The 22,493-nt window shown below is 32.6% G+C and overlaps 1 protein-coding gene across 1 annotated transcript in view; it reads left to right on the top strand.

Annotated features, from left to right (window-relative positions):
• The window catches only part of LOC134722673 (uncharacterized), a 70,567-nt gene that overhangs the window by 25,240 nt on the left and 22,834 nt on the right, over window positions 1–22,493 (top strand). Inside the window, exons 26-53 of the mRNA XM_063586292.1 lie at window positions 811–925; window positions 1,670–1,893; window positions 2,565–2,679; window positions 3,626–3,843; window positions 4,853–4,967; window positions 5,381–5,634; window positions 6,414–6,528; window positions 7,408–7,619; window positions 8,304–8,418; window positions 8,780–9,157; window positions 9,584–9,822; window positions 10,397–10,511; window positions 10,970–11,259; window positions 11,591–11,705; window positions 12,577–12,797; window positions 13,108–13,222; window positions 14,290–14,573; window positions 15,219–15,333; window positions 15,939–16,159; window positions 16,564–16,678; window positions 16,987–17,321; window positions 17,687–17,801; window positions 18,516–18,682; window positions 19,562–19,676; window positions 20,042–20,232; window positions 20,547–20,661; window positions 21,484–21,668; window positions 22,196–22,310. Of these exons, the coding sequence (XP_063442362.1) occupies window positions 811–925; window positions 1,670–1,893; window positions 2,565–2,679; window positions 3,626–3,843; window positions 4,853–4,967; window positions 5,381–5,634; window positions 6,414–6,528; window positions 7,408–7,619; window positions 8,304–8,418; window positions 8,780–9,157; window positions 9,584–9,822; window positions 10,397–10,511; window positions 10,970–11,259; window positions 11,591–11,705; window positions 12,577–12,797; window positions 13,108–13,222; window positions 14,290–14,573; window positions 15,219–15,333; window positions 15,939–16,159; window positions 16,564–16,678; window positions 16,987–17,321; window positions 17,687–17,801; window positions 18,516–18,682; window positions 19,562–19,676; window positions 20,042–20,232; window positions 20,547–20,661; window positions 21,484–21,668; window positions 22,196–22,310 (5,029 nt within the window). The remainder of the gene's footprint in view (window positions 1–810; window positions 926–1,669; window positions 1,894–2,564; window positions 2,680–3,625; window positions 3,844–4,852; window positions 4,968–5,380; window positions 5,635–6,413; window positions 6,529–7,407; window positions 7,620–8,303; window positions 8,419–8,779; window positions 9,158–9,583; window positions 9,823–10,396; window positions 10,512–10,969; window positions 11,260–11,590; window positions 11,706–12,576; window positions 12,798–13,107; window positions 13,223–14,289; window positions 14,574–15,218; window positions 15,334–15,938; window positions 16,160–16,563; window positions 16,679–16,986; window positions 17,322–17,686; window positions 17,802–18,515; window positions 18,683–19,561; window positions 19,677–20,041; window positions 20,233–20,546; window positions 20,662–21,483; window positions 21,669–22,195; window positions 22,311–22,493) is intronic.

The raw sequence follows: 22,493 nt of genomic DNA, 5'->3' as shown, positions 1-22,493 counted from the left end.
TTACATAATCATCCAAACTAGCCTCACTTCTGAGTAAGTAGTCACTACTCCACATGTGGGTCTTATATAGAAACTGTAAATATCAGGTCAGAATGCAGATTGGTTGTTCATCACTTTGTCCAGTGATCACTAACTTGTTAAGTCCTGCTTCACATGTAGGCATGATTGAAATTAGACAAACCTTCAAACCCTTTATTGGAATGGTCCTCTCAATCCTGGCCTAGAAGTCTGTAAGTAGTTCATCCTATTGAACACTGGAATAGCTTAGATTTCAGATAGATTAACATGAGTAAAAAAATTACAAAACACATGGAAATAACCAACATTTATAATCAATAGCTCTTGTCTTGCAATCAAAATAATGAGAGTGGCTGGGAAATTATCCAAGTTGACAACTTGTTATACTAGTATGCAGTGAGTAGTCTGTCCATTGCTAAACTTTTAGGTCTTTATGTGATGCTGCCAAAAACACTGTATTAATTAAATTGAGAATGGAAATGGGGAATGTGTCAGAGAGACAACAACCCGACCAAATAAAAAACAACAGCAGAAGGTCACCAACAGGTCTTCAATGCAGCGAGAAATTCCCGCACCCCGAGTCGTCCTTCAGCTGGCCCCTTTTTATAAATTAAAAAGAAAGCACTATTAACCTATTTTATAGAGCCTTTAAAAAAACTTTAATATTCTCGTTAAAAGTTTTGAAATGTTATGATTTGCGCAAGTGCTAACAATAAAAATGATTTTAGGGGAAAGTTTGGCAGAACTTAAATTTAATATCCTATTAAACAAACAATTCTAACTACTTTTCAGATTATTGTCTCTACAGTGGAGTTAGATATTACCAAGGACAGACCTGGGATGATGGTTGTGATAAGAGATGTAGATGTGATGATGCAACACAAGGATTCTACACTTGTAATGACAGGTAATTATCATTTAACTAGTTATTAAACCAGGTTTAATCCAACCTTTTTTACATTAGGACTTTACTAAATCTGGAATATGACAGTTGTTTTCCGTTTGGTTGATGTGTTTGAGCTTGAAATTGTGATTTTGCCATTTGATCAGGTACATTTTCCTTGGGGTTCTGTTTTTTTGTCAATTAAACCAGGTTTAATTCTACACTTGTAATGACAGGTAAATATCATTGAACTAGCTTTAACCCAGGTTTTATCCACAATTTTCTACATAAGGAATTAACCAAGCCTGAAATATGACAGTTGTTGTCCATTTGTTTGATACGTTTGAGTTTTTGATTTTGACAATTGACAACTGACATTACATTTTAAATTTTCCTTGGAGTTTTTGTCATTTGACTTTTTACTGTCAGTAAACTTTAACAGCAGGGATATATATATTGTGTATTATTCTTTATTTGGTTGTTTAATCAGTGAGTCTAGTGTTAATTATTAGATCATAACATGGATTTGCTATTTAATCAGATGAAACCGTATGAAAATGTTTGTTTTGTTTATCTGCATTGGAATTATGTACAGTTTGTTCTGAGCATTGCACAAAATTGTGTTTCTCTCTTTCCACAAGAATTCACACATGCAACCAGGTACCTCAAGAAGATAACTTATAAAATGCAGAAGTTCAGGATATGTGCATTCTATAAATTTTAAGTAAATATTTTATAATAACAAACCTTTTTAATTTATTTTTTTAGATGTCCAAAATATCCAACTCTTCCAAAGGATTGTACTTTGGTTACAGATCCCACTGATATTTGCTGCCAGAAACCAGAATGTAATTTCCAGTCTATCTTGAAAAATATCTCTGGAACAGTCCCCCCTAACTTGATTCCAACTCTCGCTCCACCTGCTATAATTACTGGACAGGTCAACACTCCAGCACCAACACCTGGCCCAGGACCAACACCAAAACCAATAAGTAAGTTTCAGATGTTTTTTTTCTTGTAAGTACATGAAGCTATTGTAAAGTAATCAATTACTGTAAACCAACTAATTTTCGAGAGCGATTTATTTTTGCAACTTTCGCGAGTGAAACAATATCGCAAATATAAATCGTTGCGAATATGTAAAACTTGGATTTTTACTTACATAACTTCACCGTGTAAATTTGAGAATTGCGAAATTTAATCGCTGTGAAATGGACTAGAAAGGGCTAAACGCGAAATAAAGTATCGGCAAAAAATAAATTGGTTTACAGTATACAGGAATATGCAAAAGATCAAGAGAAAAGTCACAGTATGGTAAAAACCAATTTAAGGTTGAAAAAAAATAGAATAATTTAAGAAGACCATTGGTTGTCTGCTTCTGCTATTTATCTTATAGAGTGATGAGTCCTTAGCCACATTTAGGGAATTTGATAATAGAACATATTTGTTCATTATTTGAACTATATACATATATCATAGTGGATTGCATTTTAGTAATAAGTTAGTTAAATGGTTCTTAAGATTTCAAGATTATGTCACAAGTGTAGAAATTGTAAAGATTTTCAATCACTTTTGTCTTGAATAATAGCTCAATAGAATAATCAAAAACACATCAGAAATCACATTGCACCAATTCTAACACATTTTTTTAAATTCATTTTAGCCAAATGTTTGTACAAGAATGCACAATACTCCCAGGGACAGAGATGGGATGACGGCTGCCAGTACACATGTGTGTGTGACGATGCAATGAAAGGAAAATATACTTGCACTGAAAAGTAATCTATACTTGATATAAACCTCCAACCTTATAAAAGTCGTTAAAAACATCCATCATCATACTTGATATTATCAAATATTTTAAACTTTCATCTTTAAGAAAGTTATGTTTATACCTCCGCTTTAAAAAAGGGGGGGTATACTTTTTTACCTCTGTCTGTTTCCGTCAGTCAGTCCGTCCTTCCCATGAATATTTTTCGTTGCATTTTTCTCAGGAACTACAATACAAGGATTTCTGAAATTTGGTTTCAGGGTTTATCTAAGTCAGCTATACCGTGTGATGCGTTTTCAGATTGATCACTCGACAACTTAACACTTGTATGATTTTACACATGATAGCCAAGTTGAAAATTTTCGTCACATTTTTCTCAGGAACTACAATACAAGGATTTCTGAAATTTGGTTTCAGGATTTATATAAGTCAGCTATACCGTGTGATGCGTTTTCAGATTCATCACTCGACAACTTCCTGTTTACCGAACACTTGCATATTTTTACACTATTAATATTATCCACTTGCGGCGGGGGTATCATCAGTGAGCAGTAGCTTGCAGTTTCACTTGTTTCTTGGTTGCTTGTGACTTATTGCTTCATATTTATAAACCTCAGATATCATATCTGATGATTATAATCTAGACCAATCAGAATGCTAGAATTCATTAAAATAATTTCCCAGGTAATGTTTAGTGATAGAAAAGTACCATTTTTTGTAGAATACTTTTAACTAAGATTAAGGATAAAATGAAAAATGGAAATACTGTTTAATGTTTTCCAATCAGAAACATATTGCTTACAAATAAAAACCTTTATATGTGTTAAATAAAACTGCAAACATTATATGTCTAAAAATAAATTGTGCTTACAGTATTTTGGACGTCAACAATAAGTTTTCTACTTTCAAGTTGTACTATTATTAATATTTTATTTATTGTTGCTTATATATAGGTGTCCAAAATGGCCAACCCTGCCACCACAATGTAGCTTACAGAAGGACCCAGCTAACCCATGTTGTTACAAACCAGAGTGCGTGTTCAACCCTAGTGTCAATGAATTAACAGGCAAAGGGACCACACAAGCCCCTCACCTTGGACCAACACTTGTACCCACACCATACACTGGATCACCCACAAGGGCTCCTTATGCTACACCAGCTTTACCTAAAGGTTTGTTTAGTGTCAGTGTGAATTATCATTGATATGGTCATAAATTAACTGTTCACAAAGCTTTGAATTTTTGAAAAAATACTAAGGCTTTTTTTTCTCACTCAGGAATAGATAACCTAAGCTGAATTTGGCAAAACTTTTAGGAATTTTTGGTGGTCAATGCTGTTCAACTTCGTACTTTATTTAGCCTTTTTAACTTTTTTGGTTTGATGTGCACAAATGAGTCTTTTGTAAACGTAATGTGGGTCTGGAGCAAATTGTAAATTTTAACCCTGGAATTCTATAATGAGTTTATTATTGAAAAACATGTAATGTGACTCATTAGTTCTTACTAGTTAGAGGTTAAATAAAAATAAAAATTGTGGATTTGTTAGTTTGTAGGGTACAGCTTTTTACAGAGTATTTATTTTTATTTATAGGCCATAGGAATATTTTTCGTGAAAATCAATATACACTAAAAAAAAAAAATATATAGACAGAAAATTAATAACTTGCAGAAATATTTCTTTGTATGAGCATTAATGGTTAGCTCTGTCCAGTTTATAAAGGAAAAAAATGATTCTAAGAATTTCTTTTTCTTCAATTAATGTATGATTCTTATCTATTGTAATTTATAAACTTTGTTATCAAAAAGCTTACTATAAGAAGTCTGTGCCAAACTGTTTAAGGGTTTGATTGACTGAAAAAGAAATTTGACCTTTTTACTATATTTTTAACTACTGTAAATTCAGAATTTATTGCATTCATTTATTATTGCAATTTCGTCATTCAAGACTAATATATGATTTTAATTTGGGCGATATTGAGAAAAATCCTCTGTTTAATTGTGATATAAAAAGAAATTAAAAGGCAAGTTTAAATTATTGCGATAATAACTCAGCAAATCTAAAAATTTCTGTCTGACATTTCTCGGTCAGAAAGTGTTGGGAGACCCTGCTATGTCATGTGATTTACTAAGTTTCATCATTTTTTGTTAATAAAAAACTGGATTTTCCAATTACCTTTGTAGCTGTATGTGTGTACAAAGGAAAGAGTTATACACAAGGACAGAACTGGTATGATAACTGTGATTACCAATGTACATGTGAAAATGCCATGCAAGGAATCTACAGATGTAGCAGAAGGTTAGTACTACTGTAAATTCAGAAATTATTGCGTGCATTTATAATTGCGATTTTGTTATTTAAGACTTAAATGCGATTTTAATTTTTACGATTTTGAGAAAAGTCCTGTTAAATTCATATAACATATTTCAAAATGCGAGTTTAAATTATTGCGTTTACAACTCATTCACATTTTTCGCAATAATAAAAACCTCGCATTAATTTCTGAATTTACAGTATATTTTTGTACAATGAGTCAGATTCTGAATTTATAATCACAATTATTCAATGGTTTTATAATAATAAACTGATTTGAAATTAAGATGTTATGTGTAAAATGTCAATCATATTTGAAAATCAAGCACATAATATTTTTTGAGCTACACCTCGTTTGACATCTAACAAATTGCTTTAATTTTTCTTCATTTATTTAGATGTGCAGAGTACACCAATATACCCAAGGAATGCACCCTAGTGGCTGACGATAGAGATCCACTCTGTTGTAAAGTACCACAATGCAACATTCCTCCCCAGTATAACAACCAGACTGGATACGTTCCAATCCCCACAGCACAACCGGGAATCCTTACCGGTGGATCTGTCACCAAGGCACCAACCCCAGGAACGACACAGGTACCAATACCAGGACAACCCAACCCAACACCAGGACCAACACCAGCTCCAAGAGGTTAGGATAAATTTATATTCAGATTAACAGTAGTACACAGGCACTTGTTTCTATCCATGGGAAGACCCACTATCAATGTATATTTATGTTGATAACTTTATAGTGGGTTTTCCCATGGATAGAAAAAAGTGCCTGTGAGTAGAAGTGTGGATTCATTATTGTTTGTTGGATACCAATTGTTTAGGGTGCAGAGTAATCACTCATACAAATGTTCACCAATTACAAAATTTTATATGCAGACATTGAAAAAATTCACTAATACCCCTGAAAGTAGCTTTGCCCAATCCACAAAAATTGGTATCCATGAAAATAAATAAATCCACTGTATATGTTTTTGCATCCCATCACATATTTTACTGTCAGAATCTCAGGTATATATAGTCTCTCTTGTACTAAAGTTCTTATACATTCTTGACTTGCAAATTTTTGGACTCGAGGGTTCCCAAATGCAGGTGAATCCAGAAAAGAGCTCCAAATATATGAAATCAGGCAATATTAACAGTTCTAGTTTCATCTTACCTTTTATGACACTTTATGTAACATTAAGTATTCTGTTTCTAATGACATATTTAAAGTTTAAAGATATAGTAAAATTGTGCTTATGTCCTTTTTAAGGGAAAAGACAGGTTTAATATGACACCAAAGAAAATCTTCCTTGAAATTGTCACGAGAAACATTAAATTGGTGAATTTATAAAAAAGAAATATCCAACAAAGAAAGCCTGTCTGTAACCTGCATAAAAGGTCATCTTTATCATGTGTTTTTTTTTCTTATTTTAGAAATCTGTATCTACAAGGGAAGAAGTTATACACAGGGACAGAAGTGGCAAGATGGCTGTGATTATGATTGTGAATGTACAAATGCTAAAATGGGTTTCTATAGATGTTCAGAGAAGTAAGTATTTAGTAGGAGGTAAACTTTTTTCCCCATTTTCATACATATAAACTTTCATGTCTAAGGATGGACTGTTTGCTGTGGTGAGTGTAAAGCAAACATATTTTTTCTTCATTTCAAATACTGTGGATTCATTTATTTTCGAGGATACCAATTTTCCTGGATAGAGGAAAAATTGCATATTCATTGTGGTTTTGGCAAAGTCTGCATACAAACCTATAGAAAATATGTTGTTTGTTGAACATTTAATTTTGTGGTTCAACTGTACCGACGAAATCCATGAAAATTGGTATCCAACGAATAATAATGAATCCACAGTATCCTTGCTTCAGCCAAGTCTATGTTCAACCAGTTGCACAATCCTCCTCAAAGATGATGAAGATATATGTACCTAAAAAAAATATCTTACTTTTTTGAAATTTAAGGATTTTGATATAAACTTTTTTTTTCTAAATTTGTATCACATTGTAGTCCACATTTTATCCCAGGGCTTGTTTTATGTAATATTTTTTTCATGTAAGATAGTAAAGGGTTTATTCTTTTCCAGTATGTGACTGTCTAATGGTTAATCAATGCATAGGTTGGTCCAACCCTTATCAGGATAAACTTCAGGTTTATGGCCATTCACCATGTAGTTATGGTCACATCAACTTGAAACAAATACATAGGTTAAATTTGTGAAATTTGAAAAAAAATGCTACTAAAATGTTTTAACTCAGATTTTGTGATTTGTTGATTGTTTGGGCACAGTGTCAAATGAACACATATTCTTGTTTCTTTTTGTATATAAATATATCATTATCTTGAACTACCTTGTCACTTATACTTTCTGTAATTCTTTCCATCTTAAAAAGACAACATTGTACACTTCCTTTGTAGATGTCCAAAATACACCAACTTACCAGCACAATGTCGATTGGTAGCTGACTATCTTAAGCCATGTTGTAAGAAACCGTATTGCGACTTCACAGGAACCAATGGACAGATCACTGGCACACTGACTCTAGCTCCAGGTATGGTTACGACCTTGGCACCACTTGCTCCCGGACAGACACGTGCACCAACTCCAGCACCTACTCCAAAAATGCCTGGTAAGATATTGTGTGTCATGATTTTTTTTATGCCCCATTTATGGGTTTTACATATTAAGGTTATTAAATACTATCAGATGATTAGAGTATTTTCAAGTTGCTCTTAATTTGGGTTGTAAACTATTTACTTGATTTTTAATAACATGAGCAACATGATAGGTGCCACATGTGGAGCAGGATCTGCCTAACCTTCTGGAGCACATGAGATCACCTCAAGATTTTGTGGGGTTAGTGTTGCTCAGTCTTGAGTTTTCTATGTTGTTTCTTGAGTACTAATATTTGTTTGTTTGTCTTATTCATTTTTGGCCATGATGTTGTCAGTTTGTTTTTGATTTATGAGTTTTGACTGTTCCTCTGGTATCTTTCACCCCTCTTTTAGCGTAGTCTGATTTAAAGTCTTTGCTGAAAGGATAAGTTCACCTTAAGAATTAACACTAGCAGCATGAAAGAGGCATGAATTAGCATTTAAGACATCTGGATGTAGTTTTGCAATGTATTTCTATGTTAACAATTCTTTTTATATAATTCCAAAATATTTTTGTAAACATATTAATTTCTGATGGATTCATGTGAAAATTTTAAGTATCATAGTTTGTTCTGAACATGCATGAAATATTTGCCACTGGATGTTAATCAACCAACAATAAATCAATAATGTAGTTTCTTTTCCTTTCGTATTTGTAGATACCTGTATGTACAATGGCGTACCTTTCAAACAAGGACAGACATGGGACGATGGATGTGATCTTAAATGTGTATGTGAAAATGGAAAGACAGGGTTCTACAGATGTTCAGACAGGTAAAATATCAACAAGTATAACAGTGAACTGGTTAATTCATTCATAAAAAAGATAATAGAATTGATCTTATATATTTAGCAGTACAACTGACCACACCACCCCTTAACAATCGAATCAGTAAATATTTTAACAACAACACATTGCCTTTCTTAGCACAAACACAATCTGCATGGATTGGAACCAAGAAATTGTTATTGAAAATTTCTCTGATGAAAGTTTGAAAAGACAAACCACTTTAAAATTTATGGCTACTAAGCAATGCTTGTTTCAGAAGCAATGTTTGAATGAAAAGTTTGCATTTCAATGTATTTCTCAGGTGAGCTAAATTAAAAATTAAAAATGAACTGTTTTTTAATTCAGATGTGCAAAATACCCAAGTGTACCTCAAGGATGTGTTTTAGTTACTGATCCATCAGACAGCTGCTGTCGTGTACCAAGTTGTAGTCCTCAGACACCACAACCAGGACAAACACCTTCTCTTGGCCCAGGAATGACACCAAATCCTAACCCAACACAGGTACCACCAATGATACCTACCGTACCAGCTGTTATTATTGGTGTGGGTGTGACACCTACACCACGCCCAGGAATGCCAACCCCTGCTACAAACAGTCCACCAATTCCAGTCTGTATGTACAAGGGAGTGACTTACACTCAAGGACAGAAATTCGATGACGGATGCGATCTTCATTGTGAATGTTTTGATGCCATCAATGGAAGATATAAATGTACAAAACGGTATGTAATATATATTGTTAGCTGTTATAAAATTTATAGAATATTTAAAAAATTTATATATAAACAATGATAAAGACACATACAAATGGTTTTTTTTTTAATTTTTCAAATTTTCTTGCTACATCTGAAGTACAGTTGAAAAATCTTTTCAATGTGTTATTTAGTGACAACCAAATTTGAGATTTCTAACTTTGGACTGACTGATTAACATTTAGAATGTGGAACTAGTTTTGTGAGAACTTAATTATGCTGTTTTGTCTTCATAATATACATTAACTTGTACATCCAAAAGTCGAAATAATAATGTTAACTATGATAACAAGATAATTGTAAAAACTTATTCCTTTTTTTTGAAATTTTGAAATTTTTGCTAATATAGTTATCTCCCCTGAACACAATTTGTCACATGACTATTTTATTTTTCAGTTGTCAGACCTATGTCAATCTACCTGCTGGCTGCAGACTATCTGTTGATCCAAATGATGCCTGCTGTAAGATTGCCACCTGTGCACCAACACCTGCACCAAACATGACACCTAATCCAATGAATACACTTGTTCCAAATCCAGGAAATACTGGTGGCCCAACTATTGCACCAAATCTTAGGACTACTCTTGTACCAAACCCATACACTGGAGTACCAACTTTAGCACCACAACCTAAAAGTAAGTCCTCATTAAATAATTTGTGTTTTAATTGTTTTCATTCTTTCATAGATATAAGAAGATGTGGTATGAGTTCCAATGACACAACTCTCCATCCAAGTCACAATTTATAAAAGTAAACCAAATACAATAGTTCAAAGTACGGTCTTAAACAGGGAGCCTTGGCTTACACAGCACAGCAAGCTATAAAGGGCCTCAAAAATCTCATATCTCATATTCATTTACTTATAAATGTAATGCCATAGCTTGAAATGTAGAGTCCCTTGGATGTGCAGGCACGAATATTCGGGTTCGTCGTGAATACAAATCAAATATTTGTAAGTAGATCTTAAATCAAGCAACAATCAGTTACCTTGTACTTAGCAAACCAAAAAAAAAAGTGTCACCTATAGGCAAAGTGATAAACATGTTTGTAGGATATCATCCCTCCTTCTCTACCTGTAGTTATGAATGTGTTCAAAAGTTTTTTAATTTAATGTACAATGTATTTGTTTTTCATTTAAAAGGATTTGCTAAACCTGTTCTAGTGCATGTATTAAAGGGAATAATATTTTACAATCTGTGTTTTTTGTAGATGTCTGTGTAATGAAAGGTCGTCAGTATACTCAAGGTCAGACTTGGTATGATGGCTGTGACAAGGTTTGTGTCTGTGAAGATGGTACAACTGGATTCTATAGATGTAGTGACAGGTACAAATGATTTACAGCAAAATTCAGTCATCTGTGCATCATTTTTCTAAAAAATCAATTTTTCTATTCTGAAAAAAAAAGAAAAAACTATTTGCTGTTGAATTCAGAGTTGTTGAAATGAAAAAAAATCTTCTGGTAACTTTATCTGAGATTTACTCAATGTCAGCTTATCAATTGGGTTTCAATAGTGGTAAAAAAAAAAATAATGTTTTATAGAAACCTAGAAGTTCTTGGGAAAGGGATTACAAAACATCTGTATGCAAATAAGTATATGCAAAGTAGAAAAAAGTTTTGAGAATTTGGATAAGACTCAAAATTGCTGAAAAAATTGTATTCCTGAAAAGTTTAATCAGTTTTATTTATATGTTATTGCTTATTTTACTTCCTAGCATTTTTTTTTCTTCAATTTTTTAAAAAAAGAAAATTTTGATAAAAGGTATATATATTTTTTTTATCAGATGTCGATCATACAAGAATGTTCCTCCTACCTGTACCATGGTACCAGATCCAAAAGACCCGCAATGTTGTCAACTTCCTCAATGTATCCCAGGAGTCAACGGTTACCCAACCCCCGTACCACAAGCCACACCACGTCCAGGAATGACTCAAGCACCACAGCTTGTGACAGGACAGCCATTAGGTTCAGTAACAGGCTTTGCACCAAGCCCTACACCAACACCTATGATTACCCCATCACCTATTCCAGGCCAGCCAACCCCATCCAGACAACCCACACCAGCTCCTAAAAGTAGGTTATAGTTTACACAAGTAGTTATTAAAGTGTGTAGTAATGGTCTTGCTCATGATCACTTCAGTTCATTTTTAATTAGAGTTTAAGCATTTTTTTTGTATTGAGGTTAATTCTGTTAATTCAGAAATTTTTGTGGAATTTATTATTACGATCTTTGAAAATGAATTATTTTGATTTCAGATAAATCAAAAATTGAAATTGTCTAGTCTTCATAATAAATATCTAAACTGATTAAAATTGTAATTGTTTAAAAGTCATTATGATAATAAATAATTAAAATGATAATATTTTAGTGGTATGTGTTATAAGTAAAATGATTATATTTTAGTGGTATGTGTATACAAGGGTAAAGCTTATGGACAAGGTCAGAGATGGCAGGATGGATGTGACTACAACTGTGAATGTACTGATGGTATGACAGGACATTATGAATGTACTGAAAGGTAAACAAATTAAGTCACTAATGTCTACTGTGGATTCTCTTTTTTTCGTGGGAATCTCTTTTGTAATTGATGAAAATTTGTTGTTGTATTGTCAAAGTCTACATACAACATTATAGTTACTGTGCCATTCATTGAACACTCAAATTCTTGATTCACCTGTACATATGAAATTCACAAAATAAATTGGTATCAATCCAATAATAAAGAATCCACAGTATTATTATAATCAATTATACTGTTCAATGACAAAATAATTGTAATCCAATAGAAATATTTTGTGTATAGTCTAACTTTATCAAATATGCAGAAAATTGACAATAACAAAGCTCTTTCAAAGAAAAAAAATATTGAAGGTTATCATATGCAAGTAAAAATGAAATGTGCAGTATATGTAATTAAAAGAGCAACCCAGTCAAACAAAAATCCAGATTCTCAGTGGAATGGTTAAAAAGTTTTGGAAATTTTGAAGCAATTTGTTTTTCTGACAAATTATTGAGTTTGTTTAGATATGGACCAAAAAGAGACAATTATCCACCAGTGACAAAATGACTTAGATGTAAGCAACTTTAGGCCTCCAACTGACCTTCATTAATGAACAGAAACATAAATTATAAAGCTGCATACAAACGAAGAAACATGTACCAATATCATAATTATGAATTTTTATTTTTGCAATATCTATCCAGTCGCCATTTTTGCAATGGTGAGTAATAAAATCATTGAAAAAACTTGTAAAATTTGCAATAGAGATTGATGCTTGTGTTATTTACTATTTCGTTAGACGTTCGTGTACTTATACTGGGTACTAAAATCATTGAAAAGAATTGTGAGTTTTAAGAGATTAAAATGTGTGGGTTTCCTATTCTTTTAGATGCCCATCTTATCCAGCTATTCCTCCATACTGCACCCTAGAGACCGATCCTAAAGATTTCTGTTGTCAGAGACCAGTTTGTAACTACGATAAACCAGTCATCATACCAACACCGGGACCAGTCAAACCAGTCACATTAGCTCCTAAACCAGGACAACCCACATTGGTGCCTACACCAGGACAGCCTGGTACCCAGACAACACAAGCACCACCTATTCTAGGTAAGATAAAATTAATATACCTATTATGTGTAATTTCAAGTAATAGAAAAATAATAATAAATTGATATTTTGATAAAAAAAAATCTGCCATCAGTATGAACTGACTACAGAAAAATTCTGTAATCTTGAAACTGTACAAATTAAGTTTTGGTAATACAATACAACAGCACCTAGTGTTTGTCCCGAACATGAAATCATTTCATAAAATTTGGTATCGTGTCTGATTTGACACTTTATATATATATAAGAACTGCACCAAAAAATAAAAGTGTTTTGCAGAACAAGTCAATTATTAATGTTTGTTTTGCAGCATTCTGTGTATACCAAGGTGTAGCATATAAACAAGGACAGAGCTGGCAAGTTGGTTGTGACAAGAATTGTAGATGTGATGATGCTGCCAGAAATATTTACAATTGTATGGATAGGTATGGATTTATATAACTGTCTGTGTTTGTACAAATGTAATGTGAAACCATTTTTGTTGTTAGAATATTGAAAAAAGACTGTATCAATGTTTGTCTGCCATTTTTTAAAATTTTGACACCTCAAAGCTAAAGGGATTATTGAATAACATCATTTTTACCAAAGTTTGGATCAAATATTGTAGAATTTTGTATAGCTATAAGGAATGCAGGATATGTTTGTATATTACATGACTATAATTCCCTCCTTTGATAATTTATCAAAAACTTTTCTTGAATTTTCACCCCTTTAAAAAATCCTATATCCAGGCCTTAAATGTTTCATTTATAATCATGTGGGCAATGTTTCATTTATTTCGACAGGGTTGTTAAAAGACCTTACTGAGGGTCTCACACAGTCAGTCAAAATTTGAGATTTATTTTTAAAGATAAATAGGCTACTGTAAACTGCATGGGCTTCCTAACTCTTTTAACTTATGATTTTTAATTCATCTTTGTTTTATAAAAATAATGAGACATGGTATGTTTGCCTATGAGACAACCATCCACAAAATATCAAATGAAGTGGATATAAGCAATAGATTGTTTTTTAATTGATTTTGTTTCTTCAAGCTAATATTAAAATATTATTTCAATATTTAAATTCTAATTCGTTAACTCAAACGAACATAAAATATTTATCAAATAACCACAAACTCTTACATGGGAGATGCCACTTGCAGAGACAAGCGCACATTTTATTATAAATATGAGTATAATATTGTTGAAAGTTCATATATCATATGTATATATATACAGCTATTAAGCAGCTTGTACTGGTTTCCCCATACTTGAGGTCCACGAATCTGAAAATAAATAATATGATTAATAATATTATTTATTTTGCAAAATGCTACTGTACACTTTGACTGCAATGGCTCGAATGACTTAAAACCATCTGAGTTCACTCGTGCATGAACTCAGTATCCCAATCAAACCGACCTTACTATAATTAACCAAACACGTGTTAACTATAAACAAACAACACTTTACATGTTCGACTTTGTACAACTTTGATAAATACATTTCAGATGCCCAAGTTACCAGTTACAACCAGGATGCACTTATGTAACAGACCCAGCAGATCCATGTTGTCAAGTACCCAGATGTCTCTCTACTCCCACACCTAAACCATATCTTACTCCAGGACCAGGACAACCAGGAATACCCACAGCACAACCAGGACAACCCACAATACAACCAGGACTTAACCCCACCGTTGGACCTAACTTCACACCTACTGTCACACCCTACCCACAACCTCTGGGTGTTACAGGGTCTGTCATTGGAAAACCACAAGTACCAAGTCTCCGAGGTAAGATTGCTGATCTCTGGTTAGTGGTTATGTTTTTACAAAAACCAGGGGTCTCTGTCATGAAACTCAATACCCAGGGTACAAGATTTGTGCCGGAATACCAAATCCAGTATTTTGATTGGTTGATTTCTGAGTCTAAGTACTTCAATTGTGCTCAAAAGTTTTACCTTGCAGGACCAGATTTTGACAAGTTTTGGTTATCTGGGATCCATTTATCCAATTTATGATTACTTAAAATTAAGCAATTATTCTATGCATGTTTTATTGCAATAGTTGGATAATCAACACAAATAAAAGTCTAAATATTGCAATATTAGAAAATGGTGCATCAAAATAATGCTATCAATTATTTTTTTTTAATAATCAATTTTTGCAATAATAAAGACATAACAAAGAAATCTAGATTTGCAGAATATGAAAGGTAGACACAGTTCATGACTGAATTTTGTAATTTTCTGTAATATTTTAAACTTTTACTCTGAATCATTCTGTAAAAAATTAAAAACTTATACTCTAAATCAAACTTCTAGAAATATTTTCTGCAGATAATCAGTCTGTCGTTAATTTACAACTGAACACTCATATTTTGTTAAACCTAAAATTGTTATTTTGAATTGTTTCACTAGACCTAATGATATTTTACAGGAACATGTGAATACATGGGTAAACAATATACCACAGGCCAGAAATGGGACGATGGTTGTAGATACCACTGTGTATGTACTGATGGCATGAGTGGTCAATACAAATGTGACGAAAGGTAAGATCTTCTTCTAAACAACTGAACCATGTTAGGACTATTCCATTAAAATGTATGTGGGAGGGTAGGAAGGCATGGGCCTTTTTTCAGAATGTGTCTATTAACATTATGCAAAATTTTCCAAAAAAAATGTTCTTGGTTTTAGGGATATTTAAAAGTCCCTTCTTTAACTCCCACATACATTTTAATGGAATAGCCCTTAGATATAGTAAACTGAGCAGGGCAAAAATGTTCATATTGCCATTATCTATTAAATTAGCTAGTAAATCTATCAAATAGTTTAGTCATATGATATTGGATGTATGACCTTAGTTGAGATTATTTTGCTAGTTTATGGATTTTTGTCTTTTATGTGTGTAAAAAACTAAGTTGAAAGTCTTTAGAATTTGGTATTGAAGGCTCTCTTCAGGTACACAAAAATACCTCCATCAGTAAAAACTGGATGCCACAATGTAACCAAGAGTAGTGAAAGTGGCATTAAACACCAATATTTATAATCCATCAGATTTTAGTATCAAAGTCAACAAAAGCAGCATGTCAACACACATGAATTAAATCTGTCAGAATTAGTCATAAATATATTGTTTTCCATTGTCTTATTTCAGATGCCCAAGATACCCACAGATCCCATCATACTGTGTTTTGGTACAGGATCAGAACGATCAGTGTTGTAAAGTTCCATCATGCAGTATCTTAGCACCAACACCAAATCCACCATTCAGCCCATCACCAAAACCAGGACAGCCCACTTTAGTACCAGGCTTGGGAACCACTTTGTCACCAATTATGACTCCACCAACTCAAGCTCCACAACCTGTCGTTAAGGGTGAGTTGTATGTCTGCTGCCAGATGTTGTTATCTGTTGAGAAATGATTAAAAGATGTATTTGTTTTCAAAGCTAATAACGCTACATGCTTTGTATTCGTATACAAAATAATAGTTTTTACTAATGATAAAAAAAGAGCCTTGAATAATATATATAACATTGCTATGAAGTCCTGACAGTAAATTAATAAAAGTTTTTTTCATCTTATCCAGGACTGTTAAAAATATTTTAGGTTTGAATATATTGATCACAGAATTTTTATGAATTGTCCCATTTGGTCCTTTTTGGGGACATTTTATCAAAAGTCAAGTCGTTTGGGAATGAAATGAATACTTATTTTATCTTTGCTTTTAAGGTGTCATTTAACAGGAACCTAGGGATCAGTTGTATTTTTTGTCTTTTAGATGTTTGTATTATGAGCGGAAAAGCTTACACTCAAGGACAGAAATGGGATGATGGATGTGACAGAATTTGTGTTTGTGACGACGGTAAAACTGGTCATTACTCATGTAAACAAAGGTCAGTTTGAATTGTTTATTTACATAATTTTATAATGTTTATTTTTCAAACCTTTTTATTAAAAAAAAATTCATAAAAAAAAATGGTTTATTACTGGTATTCATTTAGTTTTTCCTAAAAATAGTAGGACATAGAATCAAAGTCTTCTAAAATCCTTGTAGATAGCAATTGTTCTGAAGGTCTACATCATAAAAAAATTAAGAAAGAAAAAAGAAAGTTTGTGCAAAAATTGGTTAAAATTTCACAGGTTAACATTTTTTCTAACAAGAATAACTTGCTTAATTGGTTTTATTTAATTCTTTGTTTAGATGTCCAACCTACACAAACATCTCACCAACATGTATAATGGTAGCTGATCCATCAGACCCTGTCTGCTGCAAGATCCCACAATGTGCCAGTCCAAACAATTCCACCATTCCACCAGGAGTATTTGGACAAGTCACCGGACTCAACCCTACACCAATGCCAAACTTGCAACCAACACCAGGAGGAATGAACACACCAGTGCCACAGCCAAACCTTAACCCCACACCATACCCAGGTGGCACCTATGCACCAGGCATGATTCCATCACAGATTCCAACACTTGTACCAAATCCAAATTTGACACCAAACCCAAATCCAACTCCAATGCCACAGCCAAGTAAGTTTGTAGTCAAAAAATGTTTATTACATTATTAAATGTAACTAACAACTTTGAACTTTGTTTATAATTGCATATTACAAACAAACAAAAAATAGATAAAAAAAAAAAATTATCAACTTTAATGTCAAGATGGTTTATTTGTTGATTTTACTTTTTGGGGCCTAGTGAAAATATAATGTATACATGTTTTTTTTTAAATTTGTCATTTAAAAAAACCCATCAAATTTAAATTAAAAAAATCGTTTTAGTGTGTGTTAAAATTCACAGTTTTGATTTATTGAGTAATCCATAAAAAATATAGTACATGAATGATTTAGTTTCATTAGGAGCTAAATGTGTGGTTTGTTTTTATTTGTTTACAGAAGTGTGTGTATACAATGGCCAACAATATACCCAGGGACAGAAATGGAGAGACGGTTGTAAATATAACTGTGTATGTGAAAATGGCATGACTGGAAAATACACATGTACTGATATGTAAGTACACTTATAAAGATGTCTTATTAATTTTGATTACGTTTGTGTTTATGTTGGGTGATGGAACAGGGTAATTTATTAAAACTCCAACTATTTTTAAGGGTAAGATTGCATTCATGCAAATCAAAACCCTTATGTTGGTGGCTTGAAAGTTATCAAGACTTTTTCACTACTTTTGACAAATGCAAAACATAGCACATGAGCACACATTCTATACATCTTCTCCAAGATCATTTCAACAAACTCTCTCAATAAACATAAACTCAGATTTCTCAAACATAAGTTTTTAAGAAAATTACTTAAATTGTGCATTGTGCATTTATCTAGTATCTGTTGATTGTGAAAGCAAGATTTTGAATTGGAGTTATCTTTCTTTGTTCATAAACAAAATAATGGATTGACTTGTAGCAGTGCGATCAGCATGAAAAAAGAGTTAATATGTAATCCTTACATCTGTCTTCCATCTCAATAATACTGTTCATCAAATGTTTTACATGAGAAGTTTATTTACTGTCTCACTTTGCTACACAGTTGCTAGATAAACTCTATTTGTAACAGTAAAATCTACATTTTTCAATACCAAGCTTAAATGCAGTACAGTTTTCTCCAAAATTTCATTGCAATTTGATACAGATAATTGGTTAGAAAACATGTATAGAGCAATGAAACAAAAGATATGCCTGTTTATTCAATACTTTGATTTAATATTTTCAGATGTGCAAGATACCCACCACTACCAGCCAACTGTAGAATGGTTTATGATGCTTCAAATCCATGTTGTAAGAAACCAGATTGTTCCAACCCAACACCAAACCCTCTGACACCATCACCAGGACCTAATGCTACTCCTAATCCACTACCAACATTGGCTCCAAAACTTGGTAAGTTAAATATCAGAATTTGACTTAGTGCATAAATAATTTGTTTAATAAGAAACGCTGATATGATTGCTTAATAAGGCAACTCTCCACCAGAGAGCAAATGATGCAGAATTTAGAAACTATAGGGCATGGTAGTGCATTCAACAATGAGCAAAGCCACAACTGCAATGCAATCTATGAAAGGCCCAAAAATGACATATGAATAAGCTCATTGGTGTAAACTCCCCAGGTGTAAAAGGATGCCATTGATTGTTTTCTCTAAAAATAAAATATTCTAAAGCCTGCTGAGAACAAGGTCCAAGCTCTTTCTTTTCTCTCATTAAACATGTAGCTGCTTGTCCAGTTAAATAAAAACAGATTGATTAAAGGCATTGTTAATGTCTGCAAATAAGCTAATGAAGCTACTCACATTTTGTTTTATAATGTTTGAATTTTTAATTTCAGAATTTTTTGGCCATAAGTTATTAAATGATACAATATCATAGATAATTAAATATGAAATGGATTCTGTAAAAGATATTCTGCCATTACTCATGAAAAGATTGTCTCCCTTGTCATCATTAAATCAAAAAGCAATGGAAACAAAAACTTGACAATTAATTGTCTCTCATGTTATTTATTCAGATTGTGTATCAACACACAAATAATATTAATGTATACCTATGATTTCAGAGTTCTTTATTTACAACGGTATACCCTACAGGCAGGGACAGAGTTATTAATGTATACCTATGATTTCAGAGTTCTGTATTTACAACGGTATACCCTACAGGCAGGGACAGAGTTATTAATGTATACCTATGATTTCAGAGTTCTGTATTTACAACGGTATACCCTACAGGCAGGGACAGAGTTATTAATGTATACCTATGATTTCAGAGTTCTGTATTTACAACGGTATACCCTACAGACAGGGACAGAGTTGGCAGGATGGCTGTAGTAAGGTCTGCAGATGTGAAGATGCTGCTGCTAAACAAGTCACATGTAATGACAGGTAGGATCAAGATTCTTTATTGTCAAGGGGGATGATTCTTGGGTATTATGTAGTCCTGTATGGTCAAGTAAGGCAAGAATTCAAAGTTTGAAAAAAATACATTTTATTTTCATTTCTGTCAAATACTTTTTTTAAAGTTTTGTTCTGTTGAGTTGATCATTTGACACTGTGCGTGATGCATTAGTTTAATAGAGATAGTCCCTTCTGTAATAATGACAAAAAAAGGAAAAGTTCCTGATTTTAACATCTTTATGTCAAACAATTTAGGAAAAAATTGAGAAAAAATGTGAATAAATTTATCAGAAACATTCAATGACAAAATATTAAGATATGACTAAAGACTCCTGTACTTTAACTTTTTTTAGATGTTCAACATACCCACAACTTCAACCAGGATGTACATACATCACTGACCCAAGTGACCCCTGTTGTCAAGTACCTAGATGTGTACCAACCACCAATACCTCAGTTGTTGTCACTGGACCAAAGGGTACCATTGATGGATCTAATATTGTTAAACCAAATCAACCAAACTCAGGAATTACTGGTAGAACTAGTAAGTAATTGGGATTTAAATTTGGGTCAATAAGCACAATTCGTTTTAGGTAAGAAATGATGGTTGTCTTTTGTTCTATTCTTCTGCATATATCTTAAAAGTTGGATAATTATGATGGCTTGTTTTGAAGCTGAGACATTTTCATGTGTTAAATTTTCACAGTACGAAAAAGGGAGATATTATTCCATATTGACACTGACTAAAACTTTGATAATTCCAGTATTGGAAGTTTACCATTGAGGACCTAGCTTTAATTATATAAATTCTAATGTAAATATATTTTGTATGAAAAGATTATTATTCTGTTATTTCAGACGTATGTTTGTATAATGGTAAGATCTATACCCAGGGTCAACAATGGGACGATGGCTGCTCCTACCGCTGTGTGTGTCTCGATGCTTCAACAGGACATTATCAATGTACAGAGAGGTCAGTGTATAATCTTTAACTTAGTCTTAAGGTGGTACCCAACACTTTCACTAAAATTATTTTGGCTCGTTTAATTTTCATAACATTTTGCCGAAGTATTTACTTTGACACTTCAACAAGTATATAAAAAAAAAATTAAATTTTGAACCAACCGTTTTGTCAGAAAAATTGCACTGGTTATATAGCATTTTGACAAACACTTATTTTGATCATTGAGAAGCTTAATATTCCCTCAAAACACAACCTTATTTAAACATTTAACTTATCTCCCTGTAATGTTAGGTACCACCTTAACTTAGTCTTAGGATACATTATCTAAGAGATTTATTCAGGTCGAACTTTGGATGCATGAATATGATTATGATTTATTGTTTTTGTTTTTAATTATTTTATCTTTGACTAAAATAAGCTAAATCATAATTATTATAGTAATAAACCAATTTTCTAGACATTTGGCCATTGCCATTGGCCTTCTTCAGTTTCTGTATTTTTCTTCTCAACTAGATGGTAGACATTTTTCCTTTCACAATCATTTTAGATGTTATAGATGGAATGTCATTAACAATATCTTTAAGACGTCTATTGTTTAAGGATGCCAGAGGAGTAGAAATTCAGGATTAATTTCACATGTGAAACTAATGTCTTTTGTTAATGAAGTGTTCTTCCATGGGTCTTTACATCCCAAACTATCTCATAGAGTTAATGTTGTAGATATTTATGAAGACCTTTTCTGTAATCTAACTTTAAAACCCCTTTTGACTCGACTTGTTGGAGCTGTGATGTCTTGATGTTGTATACATAGCTTAACTATTTTCTTTTCAGATGTTTCAAGGTACCCAAGCTTCCACCATACTGTACTATGATCAGTGATCCAAAAGATCAGTGTTGTCAGCTTCCATACTGCCAGAACCCACAACCCACACCTAATCCAAACATGCAACCCACACCAGGAGTTACACTTGTACCAAACCCTAACAATGTACCAACAATAGCACCTAAACCAAAGAGTAAGTTTTATTTTCAGATGGAAAAAATTAGATTGGTTGCACTAATTTTGTTTTTTTAATAAAAAGAATGTGAAAAAAAAATATTTGTGCTTAATGCTTCATCACTCTTGAAAATCATTCACATTTCACATTGGAATTATTGGAGTGGAGGTAAACTTTACATTTGCTACATTACATTTGAAATTTTGTATAGGTGATGTGATTTTTTTCATTTGCTGCTGTTCTGTGTACCTTATAATTGTATTGAACTGGAATTTATTTTCACACAAAATAAAATACAAATGTAGGTTTTCTAGGCATTATATAGCTGTGTCGGTTTCAGACCTTTAACTTATGTTAGTTGAACACTTCGTAGAGGAGATGCATACATTTTTCCTATGGACATCTTTATTTTATATCCATTATTATAAAATAGACAAAAAAAAAGTATTCTTCATTCCTCCCCTAAAAAAAACCCATGTTTTAAGATAAAAATTTCTATAGATCCCCATGAATGATACCTATACATGTATCAATAACTTTTGTAGATGTATGTGTGTACAAAGGAAACATGTACCAAGAGAACCAAGTATGGTATGATGGATGTAATGCTAAATGTAGATGTGAGAACTCTAACACAGGATATTACAGATGTCAAGAAAGGTAGAGTTTATTACATATTCTATAAAAATGTTGCTGAGAGTATGGACTTTGCTCATTGTAGAAAGCCATATGATGACGTTATGAAAAAAGGGTTTCATGCCTCATGATGTCTCATAGAAAGAACACATCATTTTGCTGATCATTGGAAAGGGAGGATTGAATTGTCGGCATATCGTTTAAAAA

The sequence above is a fragment of the Mytilus trossulus genome, chromosome 6 (assembly GCF_036588685.1).
Source record: "Mytilus trossulus isolate FHL-02 chromosome 6, PNRI_Mtr1.1.1.hap1, whole genome shotgun sequence".
Taxonomy (NCBI): domain Eukaryota; kingdom Metazoa; phylum Mollusca; class Bivalvia; order Mytilida; family Mytilidae; genus Mytilus; species Mytilus trossulus.
This window is presented reverse-complemented; position numbering and strand designations above follow the sequence as displayed.